The sequence below is a fragment of the Pholis gunnellus genome, assembly GCF_910591455.1.
Source record: "Pholis gunnellus genome assembly, chromosome: 16".
Lineage (NCBI taxonomy): Eukaryota > Metazoa > Chordata > Actinopteri > Perciformes > Pholidae > Pholis > Pholis gunnellus.
Window position 1 is genome coordinate 11,436,499 of NC_136543.1, and position 16,068 is coordinate 11,452,566.

Genomic DNA, 16,068 nt, shown 5'->3' on the forward strand with positions numbered 1-16,068 from the left:
AAAGAAAAAAATCTAATCTGAAAAGGCATTCATCTCAACAACATTATTGTAACATAGTATCTTGACATGACACTGCTGTGAAACCATAAAAAACAATAAGAAACAATGGGGTAGTGGATTGAACTAGAACAATTGGTATGTCCTGGCGGCAAACTTCGGTTCTGCCGAGTGAAGCCAATGAGGAAGTGTCTTAAATCCTGCATTGTCTCTAATGGCCATGAGAGGGCAATTCCAAAAATGTAACTTAGAGAGGCCAGCTGCACGGACTTGCAGTTACACACACACACAATATACTTATATACAATATACTATACTATATCAATATACTTTCAAATGAAAGATTCCAGACCTCCAGGTACTAACCTGTAGTTGTCCGCCCCCCGCTTCCTTTTCCTTCATGCCCGGCCTCAAAATGAGTTCCACATCGTTGCTGGGGATCCAGGAGAACCTCAGTACATTTGGGTTTTTTTGGCTCTAAAATACAACAATCCAATTAAATTGTGCTTCCAAATTTCAAACATTGGTTCACTTTTATGATATTCTGCACTTACGAAGTAGTTTCTGCGATGGTCAAGCGATGTGAGGTGGAATAAAATCCTGTGTGGTGGATACTTTTCCTCACAGAGATGGCACAAGTAAAAAGATGAGCATGTCTCTCGACCGAAACACAAAGTCAAGCCTGGAGGAAAGCACATTCAAAATAGAATAATTACTTCAAAACATAATCTTTTACATCTTCAGCAGTACCATACATGGTCTCACAGGTTTACATTTGTTTTAATGCCCGACACTTTACAAATTCTATACATTTTAATTAGCCACATAAAACATGTATTTATAAAACAATATAATTATGTCGCTGCACTCATTTAGAACTCAAGGTTAAATTTTACTAAAATTGATTGAACTGAAAGTTGAATGACATGTCAATCATGTGCACAAGGTTGCCCTCTTCCTCATCATATTGTCTTCAAACTCTGCTACAGTAAAAGCCAGGAGTGGTTTGTCTCCTGATGGGATGAGAGAGAAAAAAAGGTCAACAACCATCCAACTTAAAGACACTTTACTAACCTGTGAGGGGTTGTCTGATTTCTTGTATGGCTCGCTCTTTGACCAATCTAATATATGGAAAGATGCCTGTAGAGTAGATAACAATGGAAGAAAAGATTATTAAGCTTGAGCTACTCAGGACAGCCCATGTGACATCAATCTTTAAATAAACATGTTGAGTGATGAAATGTAGATTAGTTAATAACTGTGCGTCGTTATTTGAACTATCTCAGCATACACAATGGGCTAAAAAAAGTGTGTCTAAAATACATTTAAAGGGTTTTTGGCTTGAAGGTGGTACGAAAAAAATTATTAGTATAAACACTGAAAATTATGCAAAAATCCTGATGGACCTCAGCCTCCTGCCAGATGGGAGGGGCACCAACAGTTTTTGTCCAGGGTGAGAGGGGTCGGCTACAATCTTTCTTGCTCGCTTCAGGGTCCTTGAAGCGAACAAGTCCTGGAGGGACGGCAGATTGCAGCCAATCACCCTCTCGGCAGAGCGGATGATGCGCTGCAGCCTGCCCTTGTCCTTGGCAGTGGCTGCAGCGTACCAGACCGTGATGGAGGAGCAGAGGATGGACTCAATGATGGCTGTGTAGAAGTGCACCATCATTGTCTTTGACAGGTTGAATTTCTTCAGCTGCCTCAGGAAGTACATCCTCTGCTGAGCCTTCTTGGTGATGGAGCTGATGTTCAGCTCCCACTTGAGGTCCTGGGATATGATGGAGCCCAGGAAGCGGAAGGACTCTACCACACCGACGGGGGAGTCACACAGGGTGATGGGGGCTGGTGGCGCTGCGTTCTTCCGGAAATCCACAACCGTCTCCACTGCCTTTAGAGCGTTGAGCTCCAAGTTGTTCAGACCGCACCAGGTCACCAGATGGTCAACCTCCCACCTGTAGGCGGACTCATCCCCACCAGAGATGAGTCCAATGAGGGTGGTGTCATCCGCAAACTTAAGGAGCTTAACGGACTGGTGACTGGAGGTGCAGCTGTTGGTGTACAGGGAGAAGAGCAGAGGGGAAAGAACACAGCCTGGGGGGGGAACCGGTGCTGATGGTCCGGGAGGCTGAGACGTGCTTTCCCAGCTAGACGTGCTGCTTCCTGTCAGACAGGAAGTCTGTGATCCACTTGCAGGTGAAGTCGGGCACGTGCAGCTGGGTGAGCTTGTCATGCAGCAAAGACGGGATGATGGTGTTAAAGGCAGAGCTGAAGTCTACAAACGGGATCCTGGCGTAGGTTCCTGGGGAGTCCAGATGCTGGAGGATGAAATGAAGGGCCAAGTTGACTGCGTCGTCTACAGACCTGTTGGCTCTGTAGGCGAACTGCAGGGGGTCCAGGAGTGGGTCGGTGAGGGTGATAAGGTGGGACAGGACAAGACACTCAAAACACTTCATGACCACAGGAGGTCAGGGCGACGGGCCTGTAGTCATTGAGTCCTGTGATCCTTGGTTTTTTGGGGAGGGGGATAATGGTGGAGACCTTGAAGCAGGCTGGTACGTGACATGTCTCCAGGGAGGTGTTGAAGATGTCTGTAAACACCGGAGACAGCTGATCAGCACAATGCTTCAGGGTGGAGGGGGAGACAGAGTCTGGGCCGGCTGCTTTGCGGGGGTTTTGTTTTTTAAAAAGCCTGTTGACGTCTCTCTCCAGAATAGAGAGAGTAGTCACTGGAGAGGGGGGTGGGGGGGGACACACTGGGATGGGTGATACAGAGGCATGGGCCCCTGCTGGGCTGGGGGAGGGGGACCTGGTGGTCTGGGGCTGGTTGATGGAGCTGTGGAGGATGGAGTCAGGGCTGTCCCATTGTCCATCAAAGCGACAGTAGAACTCATTCAGCTCGTCTGCCAGGCGGAGGTCATTCATGGAGTGTGAGGCTTTTGGCTTGTAGTTGGTGATCTGTCTGAGGCCTCTCCAGACAGAAGCAGAGTAATTTGCTGAGAGCTGGTGTTGCAGTTTCTCTGAGTAGTCGTTTAGTGTCTCTCACCGCCTTACTAAACCTGTACTTTGACTCTTTATACAAGTCCTTGTCCCTACTCCTAAATGCCTGATCCTTTTGCAGTCTTAGCGCAGTCTTGAGTGCGCACTTCTACAGATTATTTGTGACTCTGTATAACTGTGCCTCTTCTTGCAAGAATAAATAATTTTAAAAAGACAAGTTCTGTTTCAGGATATTCTTAATTTCAGTTTAAAAAGACTCAGTAGAGGATAAAATAATCTTCCACCACAGGACGTAAACAATGCAGGTCTCAATATTTTAAAAAATAAAATAAATTATGTCTGTTAGGCGTCAAGGATGCATTTGAGTGAGTCACACTGAATGTAAACAAACATTTAGAAACATACAAGAAGAAGAAGAAGAATAAGAAGAAGAAGAAGAAGCAGGCTTACCCGAACTCTTGATAATATCTACAAAGTAAACAAAAATGATTAATTAACTGGACATACAAATCTGAGCTAAACATATTATTGTGCAGGTAACAAGAAATACAAAATGCTATGAAAGATGAAAATTAAAAAACAAACATTACCTTGCTTGAAGACTTCAGCGGTTTTCTGTTGGTCAAGAAGGGAACATGCAGAGGTGATTTATTAAGGTCGAGGGCAACATAGAAACAGGACCATAGGGATGGCCTCATGATACAGGATTACAGTTAACTGTTCTACTGCACTAACTGAGTCAAACACAGGACTAATGTTCAAGAGACTGAAGGGGGGGAAGGGGGGGATCATGGTGTTCATGTGTTTCTATTAATGACAACAGCACTTGGGCTCTTTTCTGTACTTGGACCCGGAGCAAGAGAGGTACTCCGGCTGCTACTCGCGTTGCCATCTTCACCACATGGGAGCGTTATTGTCGTCTGCTTTTCAGGTGGTTGACGCAACATATTTTCCGACACGCGCTCTCTGTCCGCTGGTGGGCGTGTGCTCACCTGTGTGGACCATCGTGTCTGATATCGGTTACATGTATTTTGTGAGGTCTCCACATGTGTGAATAAATGTGCCTGGATCAAGATTTGACTTGTTGCCTGAATGAGTTAAACTTCCTTGTGCCGGTGACTACAGAATCAACCCCTTCAGTAGCATTCCACTTCTGAGTCAGGTAGTCTGCGCTCTTGGCCCAGGCTTAGTATGTAGGGTTCTTGTTGTGTGAAAATGCTGACATGCTCAGAAACGAAATGCATTGAAATATAATCTGAGAGTATCCACTTCTGCTTAACGCTGAATGACAACCACTGACAGGATGTAAAGGCGGGGGAGAGAGCAGACGCCTCACCCACAACAGAAGTGGCGGAAAGGTGCTAGTTAGACGGAACATCTGTGTTTTATACCAGATAGGAGGAAACAAAAGCAGAACTTGTTCTACTAACTAAGCTGGGGCACGGCAGGAAGTGGTGAATTTTGTAACGTGCGTTTCGCCAGTTTAGTGGTTCAAAGTAGCAAACAGGAAAATTGCTTCATCGCCCACATTTTCTTGTTTACTTTGGTTGGTGAATGGTTCAGGGAGCGAATTCTGTGCCAACTCCAGAAAACACTCAGTAACCTGGTAAAGTGCACATGAAGTTTGATGCCCACCTGTTGATGTGCACGTGTGGACATGTGTGCCTTCAATTCACCCACCCTGTTAAATGTGGCGAGGCAGACCTGCAAGAAAAAAAAAAGAGAAAAGGTTCTATCAGCGACATGAAATAGGAGAACGGACATTTGTTTACATGAGTCAAGATTTGTGGAAAGAACACAGCTGTGTTGCAACATCCCCCCGTCTGACTACAATTCAAAAGCTCAACCAGAGGCGAGTGGAAAAACTGGACTGACCCTCCAACACCACAGATCATCCTTGAGACAGGGTTAACCTCCTCTTCATATAGGACGTGACCAGTACTCCTTACATAACAACTGAACCATCTCCATCCACTGATGAAAGCCAAGTGAGGCTGAAGGTTTTTTTTACTACACTACATCTGCTGAGAGGAAGTTGGTACTTCAACTAGCACCATCTTAGTTTAGTTCATTAACATGCTAACACAACACAAAGTACAATTTTGGCTCATTGGAATGTCAGTTTGGCAGGTGTTTTAGTCACAAACCAAAGACCTCCAGATGAAAAGTCAGAGGATCACCAAAATGAATACAATTCATCCTGAGGAGAACATGAATATCTGTACCAAGTTTCACGGGAATCCATCCGATAGTTGTTGAGACATTTCACTCAGACCCACAATTGTGGCGCTAGAGGAGAAGGCAGCAGTAGGAACCATGAATTCATCCAGAGCAGAGGCTGGTGTACAAACTGCAGAGCAACAACCTGAAGTAACTGCATTCTCAGTTTCTTAGTGATGCAGAGCAGCGACAGCGAGGAGTGGAGGGAGAAGCCCACAGATTGTGTACTAATGATGAGCAGAGCTCAACATCTGGTATTCATCAGGTCTAGGTATCCTTAGAACAGAGGTGTCCAAATTACGGCCCGTGGTCCATTTTGAAATTGAGCAAATTAAAAAAATATAATGGAATATGGCCCACACTTGAAACTTGCGCTTGACTGTATTGTACTTCTTAGTTTCACCACTAGGTGAAGTTACTTTGTTGAACAAGGCAGCTTCTCCACAAAATAAGAGCAATCAAAGAAATGTTTTGCCACGGATGATGACACGTCCTACACACTGGTGCCGAGTGAGAACAGAAACTTAAGCAAATGGCAGCTAGCCAGCTCGCCCAACAGTATTTTTTCCGTGCTAACAAAACAAGAAAAAGCCACAATAGCAGCTACGAGCTAGATCAACTCATTGCCCGCCACGGGAAACCTTTCTCAGATGGTGACTTCATAAAACAGTGCCTCACTAAAGTCGCAGGTATAATTTCCCCGGGAAAAATGCAGGAATTCAACAACGTTAGCATGTCCAGAAACACAGTTTCGAAGAAGAATCGAAGACTCGTCAGCTAACCTAAAACATCAACTGTTAGATAAAGCTTGTGCTTTTGATTTTTAATCCATTGCATGTGATGAGAGCACAGATGCCACAGACACCACACAGCTGTTGACGATCATTTTTCCACTACGGAGGAGCTGCTTGATCTTAGGAGTCTAAAGAACACAACAACGGGTAAGGACATGTTTGAAGCCGTGTCAGATGCAATTGACAAGATGGGACAAGCTGTGTGGAGTTATAACAAAGGGATCCAGCTATGAAAGGTGAGCGCAAAGGAATGGCCTCTATGGTGTACGCCAAGGTGCAAGAAAGCGGAGGTGAGGCTGTTAAAATGCACTGTATCATCCAGCAAGAAGCCCTCTGTGCTAAGACAGTCCAGCTTGGCGATGGGATGAATACTGTTGTGAAAACTGTCAACATAATTCGAGCACAAGGGCACAACTACGCGACTTCAATGCATGCACCCTACTCGGATCCTCGGCGGCGAGGGACAGAATCACCGTCTGCCCTCAGGGTGAACACGGATCAACGAGGCTCTTGTCTCGTTGTCCGGTCGCCCACGGTGAGCGCCCCGATGCCACGGAGAGGTGGCGAGAAGGGTGCATGCAGCCACGCCGAAAGATCCTTGTTAACCCCTGTCCGTTTCAGACAGAGAGCCTCTGAAAATTGTTTTTATTAATTAATTTTTTATATAACGAAAGGCGCACGGAAGTATAACTTCGATCGTAACGCGTCACATGGATGGAAAAAGAATCTTTGAAGAAGCGCTGAAAGTTTACTTATTTATTTTCGGCCAATTACAAGTTTCCTAGTTAGGTCCCAATACACAGAAAAATTATAACAAATAAGGTAAAGAACAAAATCGAAAAGACTGAAAAACCTCTGCCACTCAGTGAGACAGAGTTTACAAAAAGTCCTGAGAAATTAAGGCTATGCCTTCAAAAGACTATATGTCTATCTCCCCTACTACTGCCTCGAACATTTAAAAATCGAGATTTTTTATACTCTCGAGAGGGGGATTTTTGTCCCCCTCCTTTCTCTCTTAGGGCCAGATCCTCTGGTGACAGTTGCCTTTTGACAGCCGTCTTGTGATCGGACGCATGTCTCAACCTGCAACTGCCCTTTGTCTGACTCCTGACTTCCTTGTTCTCTTGTAATCAGGTCACATCATCTGCTTCCCTGTACTCAGCACTTCTTGCACCCTCTTTGCTCCCTCGTGATGACTTTTGCACAAACATATGTTTAACAGTGCTCAGGGAATGACATTAATCAATTTCACTCATCAAAGATCAAGAAAGAACAAAATCATTAAAAAAATCATAATATTGGTCAGAATACAACACATAATACAAAATCATAATACAGTTTGTTGCCCAGCCTATGATTAAATAATCAAGTATTCTTGTTATATGTACTCTTTTGCCTAACTCGTGCCCTTTTCCTTAATGGGTTCGGGCCTACACGTTGAAGCCTCTACGGATGTACTATTAATCATCCTAAATAACGATCGGGCATTCTTAACACAGTGGTCCTTATCGATACGTTTCAGCTTGTGGGTGTGTGTGGGTGCATATGTGTGTGCGTTTGTCAGCCGGTGTGTGTGTGTGTGATCGGCCCCCCGATAAGGGGAACTGTGACATGGGGCCCAGTCTGTGTGAAAGAGGAACTTCTCCCTCAGACAAGGAACTTTAAGCTGAAAACCAGAAACATCTGTGTCCTCCTTACATTAAGCGGAACTACATTTGCTCAGACAGCCTTTACATCGGCTGGTGCAGTCTTACGAAAACCTCCAGGGTCGAACCCTGGGGCCCTCACAGTTACATTTTTGTTTTTAGTCATTTTCTTTTATTGTTTTCTGCAAAGCAGCTTGTATGGTGTATTTAGCACCACACGGCCCTGGCAGTCCGGGGAGAAGCAGCTCTCAATCTCGCAGATACTCCAACTCTTCCAACACACTAGGGTTGAGGCGATATATCGGACCTCTAGTGAGTGGCCCAGCCCTTGGTATACTTTTCTGTATGTGGCCCTCGGTGAAAAAAAGTTTGGACACCCCTGCCTTAGAAGAATGTTGTTGTTGCAATTGTGGAGATATTTTATATCTCCTGTATATACACATGCTAGGATTGATAACATTGTATGCAATAGTTTAGCAATTTATTCGTATATATTTCCTCTTTCTTGTAAAATTACACATACTCTGGTATTCACAAATGAACTCTGTAACTGGACAGACTTGCACAGGTGTAAGTGACTGAACGATTGGAGTCAGCTCTTCCTTGAATTGGGGCCATATGTCTTACATGCCTGTGTTCTGACCATCTAAGAATAAATAACTGACGCCAGGTTCGGAGGTAAGTTTAAACTGGCTAACATACTCGCATGGGCATACATTTGACACTCCTGTATGTTCCACCCCCCCCACTTCTGTATGTTCCTTCAGAAAAGCTGAAGAAATGTTGCCAGCAAGCTGCCAGCTAGCTTTGTGTAGTCCGTGACGTCCGGCCGTCTGTTGTCAGAGCAGCAGCGGATGCTTCGGACATTTGATTCTCTGTTTGGGATTTTGTTTTGTGGTTGATTTTCTTTGAACAGACTGGTCACAGATGAGGTTGGAGTTGAAGATCAATTTATTAGAATTCTTTATTGGACATGAATCATGGGAAGAAAAGCACAGTTTGCTGGATTGCCGAATTTCTTCAACTCTCTGAGGAAAACGTAAGGCCTTTATACCCTCCCGTCACATAGAAGTGGGGGGGTGGGGGACATGCATGGGTGTCAGCTTTATGTCCATACATGTGTTAGCCAGTTAACTTAGCTGACCTCCATGTTCGGACCTCAGCTATTTATTCTTCCAGGGAAAAATGGTGAGCACAGGCATAAGTCCATATACGGAGATGGTCAGAAAAAACCTATATATAAATACCTGACAGGTCGATCCTACCAGGTGACATGGAGGGGGACCGTGTCGGAACCACGCTTGCTGACTACGGGGGTTCCACAAGGTTCAGTCTTGGGCCCCCTTCTCTTCTCGCTCTACACAACATCTCTGGGTTCTGTTATTCGCTCACATGACTTTTCTTACCATTGTTATGCCGATGACACCCAACTGGTCTTGTCATTTCCTCCTGGTGACACTCAAGTGGAGGTACGCATAGCTGCGTGCTTGGCTGACATCTCGAAGTGGATGACGACACACCACCTCAAGCTCAACCTGGACAAAACCAAGCTACTGTTCCTCCCGGGAAAGGGTTGCCCGCACCGAGACCTGTCCATCACCATGGACGATACCGTGGTGAGGCCAACTCGGACTGCGAGGAACCTGGGTGTGACCCTGGATGACCAACTGTCGTTCTCAGCAAATATCGCATCGGTTACACGCTCCTGTAGATTCCTGCTCTACAACATCAGGAGGATTCGCCCCTTCCTCACTGAGGAGACGGCGCAGGTGCTCATCCAGGCTCTTGTCATCTCCCGCCTGGACTACTGCAACTCTCTACTTGCCGGAGCCACGGCGTCGGCCATCAGACCGCTGGAGCTTGTCCAGAAAGCTGCAGCTCGTCTGGTGTTCGAGCGCCCCAAGTTCTCCCACACAACTTCCCTTCTCCGTTCTCTACACTGGCTACCTGTAAGAGCTCGCATCCAGTTTAAGACTCTGGTGATAGCCTACAGGGCAGTGAAAGGTACAGCTCCTTCCTATCTCCAGGCCATGGTCAAGCCCTACACCCCCGCCCGACCACTTCGCTCTGCTGCATCAGGGCGACTGGTTCCCCTGTCGCTCAGAGGTCCCTGCGGCCGATCTACCCGGTCACGGCTGTTTTCTGTCCTGGCCCCACAGCGGTGGAATGAACTTCCCACTGACGTTAGGACAGCGGAGTCGCTGCCCATCTTTCGGCGCAGGCTGAAAACTCACCTCTTCAAGAAGTACTACCCTGAGCCTTCCACTTAGCACTTATTTTATTCGTATTAGCTTATTGCACTTATTGTAATCGTATTAGTTCGTTGCACTTATTGTATTGCGGGTTTGCTCGTTGCACTTATTGTATTGCGGGTTTGCTCGTTGCACTTATTGTATGTTTGTTTCTGCACTGTACGTTTGCCCGGGTTTATGCTCTTAGATACTTGTTTAGCAAAGGATATGCACTTATGACTTCTGGTGACTAGTAGTTCTCTTGAATACCGATGTTGAATACACTTCTTGTAAGTCGCTTTGGATAAAAGCGTCTGCTAAATGACTGTAATGTAATGTAATTATTTAGTAGAATTTATAGCACCCCTAGTGGTGAATAAAGGTTTCACAATGATAAGAATGTAAATTATGTTAAGAGTCACAATGTATTTACTTGTGGAATGTATTATAGGTTTACAGGATGTTTACTTATAGAAGATATATGTTTGCAATAGGTTTACTTCTAGGAGTCTTAAACATAATCATTGGAAGTATTGAACCAAAGTATAGTCAAATAGTTAGGGGGTTCTAAGCCATGAGGCAGTGAGTGCAGGGAAGATAAGGATGAGTGAGGAATGCAGGTGACAGGCTTTTCACGACCATATAAGGGAATAGGTCGAGGGCCAGAGACACCAAAGTGGTCGCAGAGGAACTGACCAGGTGACCCATTAGGGCTTATCAGGAGTCCTGCCAGAAAGCGGAGCGATGACGGATCGATACAAGGAGGGAACAAAGCGACTACAGCCAATCACTGATTGACCTGGACATCTGTTTCCAACGTTTTGGGACAGCTTTGACACTTTCCGACTTTCAGGAGTATAAAGAACAATGTTTTAGGGAGTTTCTGCAGGCCACGGCACTCCGTTTTTCAGCCACCCGGCTAGGTCGGACCTGTGAGTGGAGTTGCACGTGGTCTCTGCTCTCGAGAAGCATACTATCGATAGTGTATTTTAGATTGTAATTGTCATCATCAGTTTATAGTTATCGTTTAATTAAATACTGTTTTGAATTTGGACCGGATCAAGTTTACTTCTTTCTGCGCAGGCGCATCAAAAAGTAAACACAGCAGCGGCCTTGCGATTCCTCCAGAAACTTCAGCCTCAACACTGGGATATTGCTGTTGGGCCTGTCTAGCTTCTACTCTACTACTTCTGTCAGCACCAGGTGTGTGTCTGTGTGACTCTCCCAGAGGGGGCGTGTCTGCAGCACCTGTCTGTTTGAGTCTCCCAGAGACTATGAAGTGAGCCGTCAGTCTTTTCCTCTTCATAGAGGCCTGGAACGATCTTCATACTGAAGTGGGTGCGCGAGGGGACACTTTGCATTGATATTTGGGGACTTGTTACTTGAAAAGGAAAAGCAGCAGTAAAACTGTATTACACACTAGGGCTGCACAATTAATCGAATTTTAATCGCGATTTTGGCTGCCACAATTAAATGAGCATGATCGTCAGCGATATTGACGTTTAAAATGCTCTGCTACATATCAAGTCAAGCGCTTCCTCAACTAACAGTCAGCCAACCACCAGGGGGAGAACGAGATGGGAGTAGAAGAAGTGGAAGAGTAGAGAGACAGGAGCTTGAAGGACGAGGACTTGAGCTTAATTTATTTACACGCCGGCATGTCACGTCTGTCACTACATGGTCGCGCATTTACAATTCCCCTGCTCTCTGTATCGCGCACGGCGGTGTTCCGCCCCGATCCGCGCGCACGATGCAACAGTCGCTCTCCTGCAAGTAGCCTCCCCCCCGCCGCAAAGCATCTAAGGTCCGGTAACTGGTCATGAATGAATAATCGTGATAAATAATCGTGATCTCAATATTGATCAAAATAATCGTGATTATGATTTTGACCATAATCGTGCAGCCCTATTACACACTATGATGATTAAACTGTAAAAAATAACAATACTGAATTGATTCGCGGTTGACAAGTGATCCGAACCGGGAGGGGTGATTTGAACCGATCCGTGATACCTTATAAATACAAAGCAGAACAAGATACTGAGCAAGACGTGTAATTGCCAAACTGAGAACAGCACGACCTTGCGAGAAGACATCAATATGTATGAACAGTCGCCCCATGTACTGACTCAGCTTTTGTTGCATTTTTCTACCAGAGTATTACACCATCATATTTACTTTTCCATATCTGCACACGAATCAACATGTTTGCATTTGTTGCCATCAAGATTACATTTTTTACAGATCCTGTGTGTTTGTTCAACTGTGCATCAGTTGAACGACAATTGCCTTTTCATTGCACCACAACACTCCACCTTGTGGAGATATTTTATACCTCTTGTATATACATGTTAGGATTGATAACATTGTACGTAGTATTATAGCAGCTTATGCATCATCAACACAACTTACAAGTATATTTTCAATTTGTTGTAAGTTGAGCTTTGTGTGAACAGATGCGTTTGGTTGACCCAGGGGAAGTTGAAGAGATCATACAGTCTAGCAAGCTGTGTTTTTCCTCCCATGATTCATGTCCAATAAAGAATTCTGAAAAGTTGATCTTCGACTCCAACCTCATCTGTGATTAGTCTTTTCAAAGAAAATCAACTACGACAACCTCCAGCAGCCAGGACAGGCCCAGCATTAGTGGTCTCACTTCTAGGGAGACCCCTGGAGACACGATTTGAGACAAACTTGTGCAAAGGAAAGAAAATTGTATCCAGTAAAGAAACAATTTATGAACACAAATAAACACACATGGTTGATGTGCAAAAAAACAAAATAAATAAAAAGCAGTGAACTGTCCATAAAGTCTTATCAATGACAGAAAAAGTGTGTCAAAAACGTATCAAGACGCTGCTGTAGGGGTCATCATGAAGGGCCAGGGTGGAGCTGACGGCTGTTCTTGAGCCTGGAGGCTTTTTGTCTGCGGGTTGAGTACGTTGGATGTTTCTGGCCCTCTCCGGTATCTTTCAGTGCAGATGTCCACCGTGGCCGATGGGCTGATACCGGCGATGCTTTTGGCAGTTTTAACTTCCTGTTGTGGAGCCGCCTTCCTGTTGGCAGGAGACCCGTTGCTCAACTACGCAGCATTGCAAGACGTCAGGATGATCTCAATGGGACCAGGGCCCTATTCCTCGTACGTGGCTAACTGAGTTAGCCGGATAATTTTCAGGATGAGATTACATAAGTGAGGCTTTTCGGTTCCTCGAAGCAAGTTTGGAAAAATCCCCATAGCAACACATCCATAAGCTTGAACATACATACTGATCCGCCCATACACAGATTCGCACACGCATATTCAAACTCCAACTTCTATATGGTAATCTACACATACATGTATATACACACATAAGCGCATACCGTACATATATCCTCATAAGTATCTATTAATTCATATCAATTAGATACTCTTTGGGCTTGTTTTTATCTACTTATTCTGAAAGAGTTAATATAATTATTTTCGCTATAGATCTCATTGGATGATGCGTTCCATTAAGCCTACTGCCAGCAGCACATTTAAAGAAATATCATCTGAGTGATTGGGGTGATGAGGCACTTAAAATTAACCTATACATTTTCCCAACACTTACGCATTTAACTTTTCTGTGATATTTTGCCATGCTTCTCGTCTAGCCCTCGCAGCGTTAGATTTCGCCATGATTATGGTCGTGAATTCCTCGTATGTGTTCATGATCATCTCCTGCTCATCAGTGGAGAAAAAAAAAAAGAGGCTCTTTCTTTGAGTTTATTTGCCGTTGTACTGTTAGAAAATCATGGTTTCGGTGATCGACGCTTCCCCCTTTTGAAGTAGGACGGGCACGCGCAAGAATCCTGATGACTGACATCTGGTTTGAATTAACGAGACTGTTAGAGCGCGGATCAGCCTTTGAGGAACCGAGATAGCCTGATGTCAATCATCGAGTTAATTTAAGCTGGATAATAGGACATTTGATCGACTTAGTTGAACCACGTACGAGGAATAGGGCCCAGAGGGCACCCGGGTCACAAATAAATTAATAAATCAAAGAAAATTCAAATAATGCTGCAAAAACAGTTCAAATAGCAAATAGATTCTTAAAAAGGGCACGGCAGCCATCAAATGTCCGAGAAGCTTTTGAAATAAAAATAATAAAAATCTAAAGACATGTTTTTTTCTGTTAGTTTTAAATCAAAGAGTCGTTTGAGTAACATTTTGGGGATTATAGGATCCAGTGTTTTGGGAGTTTTACCCACACTAGAGACTATTCTACGGAATTCCATTTCTGCCAGCCCAAAAAAAAAGAAATATATAAACATTTCTTTTTTAAATAAAATGATGATAGAAAGTCAGTTTTATTTTTTCTACGCCAGAGCTGCTTCTTGCTGAAAATCCTTTCAAGGGTGCGTTTGCTCAGTACAATCCCATGTGAAACAGCAAGCAATTCAATGTACTCACAATCCATTTCTATGTCAAATGTAGGGTAAGTTATGCCAAAGAGCTGCTTCTATGACTGTTGTTTTAAAGTGTCTTATCATTTCGACTTTCTATCTCATAATTTCAGTTTTTTTTGTAAATTCAACAAGATTTGTAGGTGAAAATGGGCTTCCATACTATGCTGCACTAAATCTGCCTATTTCTTAAATCTGTCTCAAGAGTCTCACAACTTCATGGAAAAATGAATCAAAAATAATAATTGAATTATTCTGCCTTTAAATTAACCATCAATTGATTTATAGATTTGCAAAATAACTTTTGCAGCTCTTAGTTGTTTCATGCGTTTTAGTTTGCAATACTAAAGTTGATTTCTGTCCAATAAGGGCTCTTGTTACAGACTGGAATGTTTAGTTTCATTTGTCCTCTTTGGCAACGGGTGCAAGATTACGTTACCGCGCCTCACTGATTTTAAGCGTTACATTTACACACACACACACACACATGTCCACTAAAACACCAGCAGCCCCACGCTCAGATATCAGTGTTTCCCCTACCATGTTATTGGGGGGGCATGCATTTAACTTTTTTTTTTTTGGAGACCCAACCAGATAGCAAAACCAACTTCGCATGCATAAATAGCACACACACACGCGCGGGGAACAGATGGACTCCGACCAGTCTAAATATTTCCACGGACTTGTGTTCCCCTTATTTGCGCTGCCCTTCCTCCATTGTTGCAGCCACATAACAAGGCTCTGGCTCCGTCACCAAGCACGTACCTGACAGCCGAAGCTGATGTGATCCATGATGAGCCGTAACAGCCGCCCGTGAGCAAAACGTGTGTCTCTTCTCTCCAGACAGGGAAGGAATATCAAGTTCTCGTTTGCAGAAGCGAAGTACAACAACTACTCTGAAGTGTCGACGTCGAGCTTCAGGGACAAAAGTGTGTCAGCTTCCATGTTGGTGATGAAATGCAGCATGCGTCTTTTGAGCGGGCTGCAAAAGTCAATTTGCACCAGCTGTGGCGTCAACGAAACCCGAGGGAGGGAGGGACTCCGCCTCCTCATCCTCCTCCTCTTCTCGGCGCGTGTTTCGAGGTTTCCAGCCCACTTTCCCCCTTCAGTAAGCGCACTGGGGTCGTGTCGACACGGTCAAAAAAACCTACTTAGTTGGATTTGGGATGAAATAAACCAACGCTGCGGAAAGTCTCGCGAGAGTTTGCAAGTTTTAACAGTTAGTGGATTACCATCTTTACCCTTAGTCATTGTGGTCACGATGCACAAACATCTCGGATACTGCAATCAGTATGGAACACAAAGTATTCAACACAACTTTGAAGTGGTTGTACCTTTGAGTATTTCCATTGTATGCTACTTTATAGGGAATTATTGTACTTTTTACTTTGCAAATTCACATTAATAATACAAACTATGATCAACAAATGGTGATGCATTGTTATAAATTAAGATGACACTTTGTTGAGCCACAGGGGATGTTGGAAGAGTTTGAGTGTCTGCGAAATTGTGAGTTCCTTCTACACGGACTGCCATGACCTGTTGGTGTTAATAAGCACCATATTGCTGCTTCGCAGAACAATAAAAGAAAATTACTAAAAACAAAAATGTAAATTTGAAGGACCCCAGAGCTTTGTGGCTGACGCAACAAGCCTTGGGGCTTTCATAAGACAGCGCCTGCAGTATGTAAACGTACTGACACGTATCTGACTTTGCACCTGTCTTGTGTTAAATATATATATTTTATATAAG

The 16,068-nt window shown here is 44.3% G+C and overlaps 1 protein-coding gene across 3 annotated transcripts in view; it reads right to left on the bottom strand.

The window, feature by feature from the left end:
- LOC306707971 (uncharacterized protein) overlaps window positions 1-15,259 on the bottom strand; it is a 37,841-nt gene extending 22,582 nt beyond the window's left edge. For 2 of the 3 annotated variants that reach the window (XM_079175639.1, XM_079175638.1), the window contains exons 1-7: window positions 15,082-15,259; window positions 4,630-4,698; window positions 3,585-3,609; window positions 3,445-3,462; window positions 1,072-1,137; window positions 552-679; window positions 364-474 (exon numbers count right to left, since the gene is read on the bottom strand). In XM_079175639.1, the coding sequence (XP_079031765.1) occupies window positions 364-474; window positions 552-679; window positions 1,072-1,137; window positions 3,445-3,462; window positions 3,585-3,609; window positions 4,630-4,698; window positions 15,082-15,108 (444 nt within the window). In that variant the 5' untranslated portion in view covers window positions 15,109-15,259. Of the gene's footprint in view, window positions 1-363; window positions 475-551; window positions 680-1,071; window positions 1,138-3,444; window positions 3,463-3,584; window positions 3,610-4,629; window positions 4,699-9,060; window positions 9,124-15,081 lie in introns of those variants that run through there. The other variant, XM_079175640.1, reaches the window with a different exon arrangement.
- Window positions 15,260-16,068: the final 809 nt, after the last annotated feature.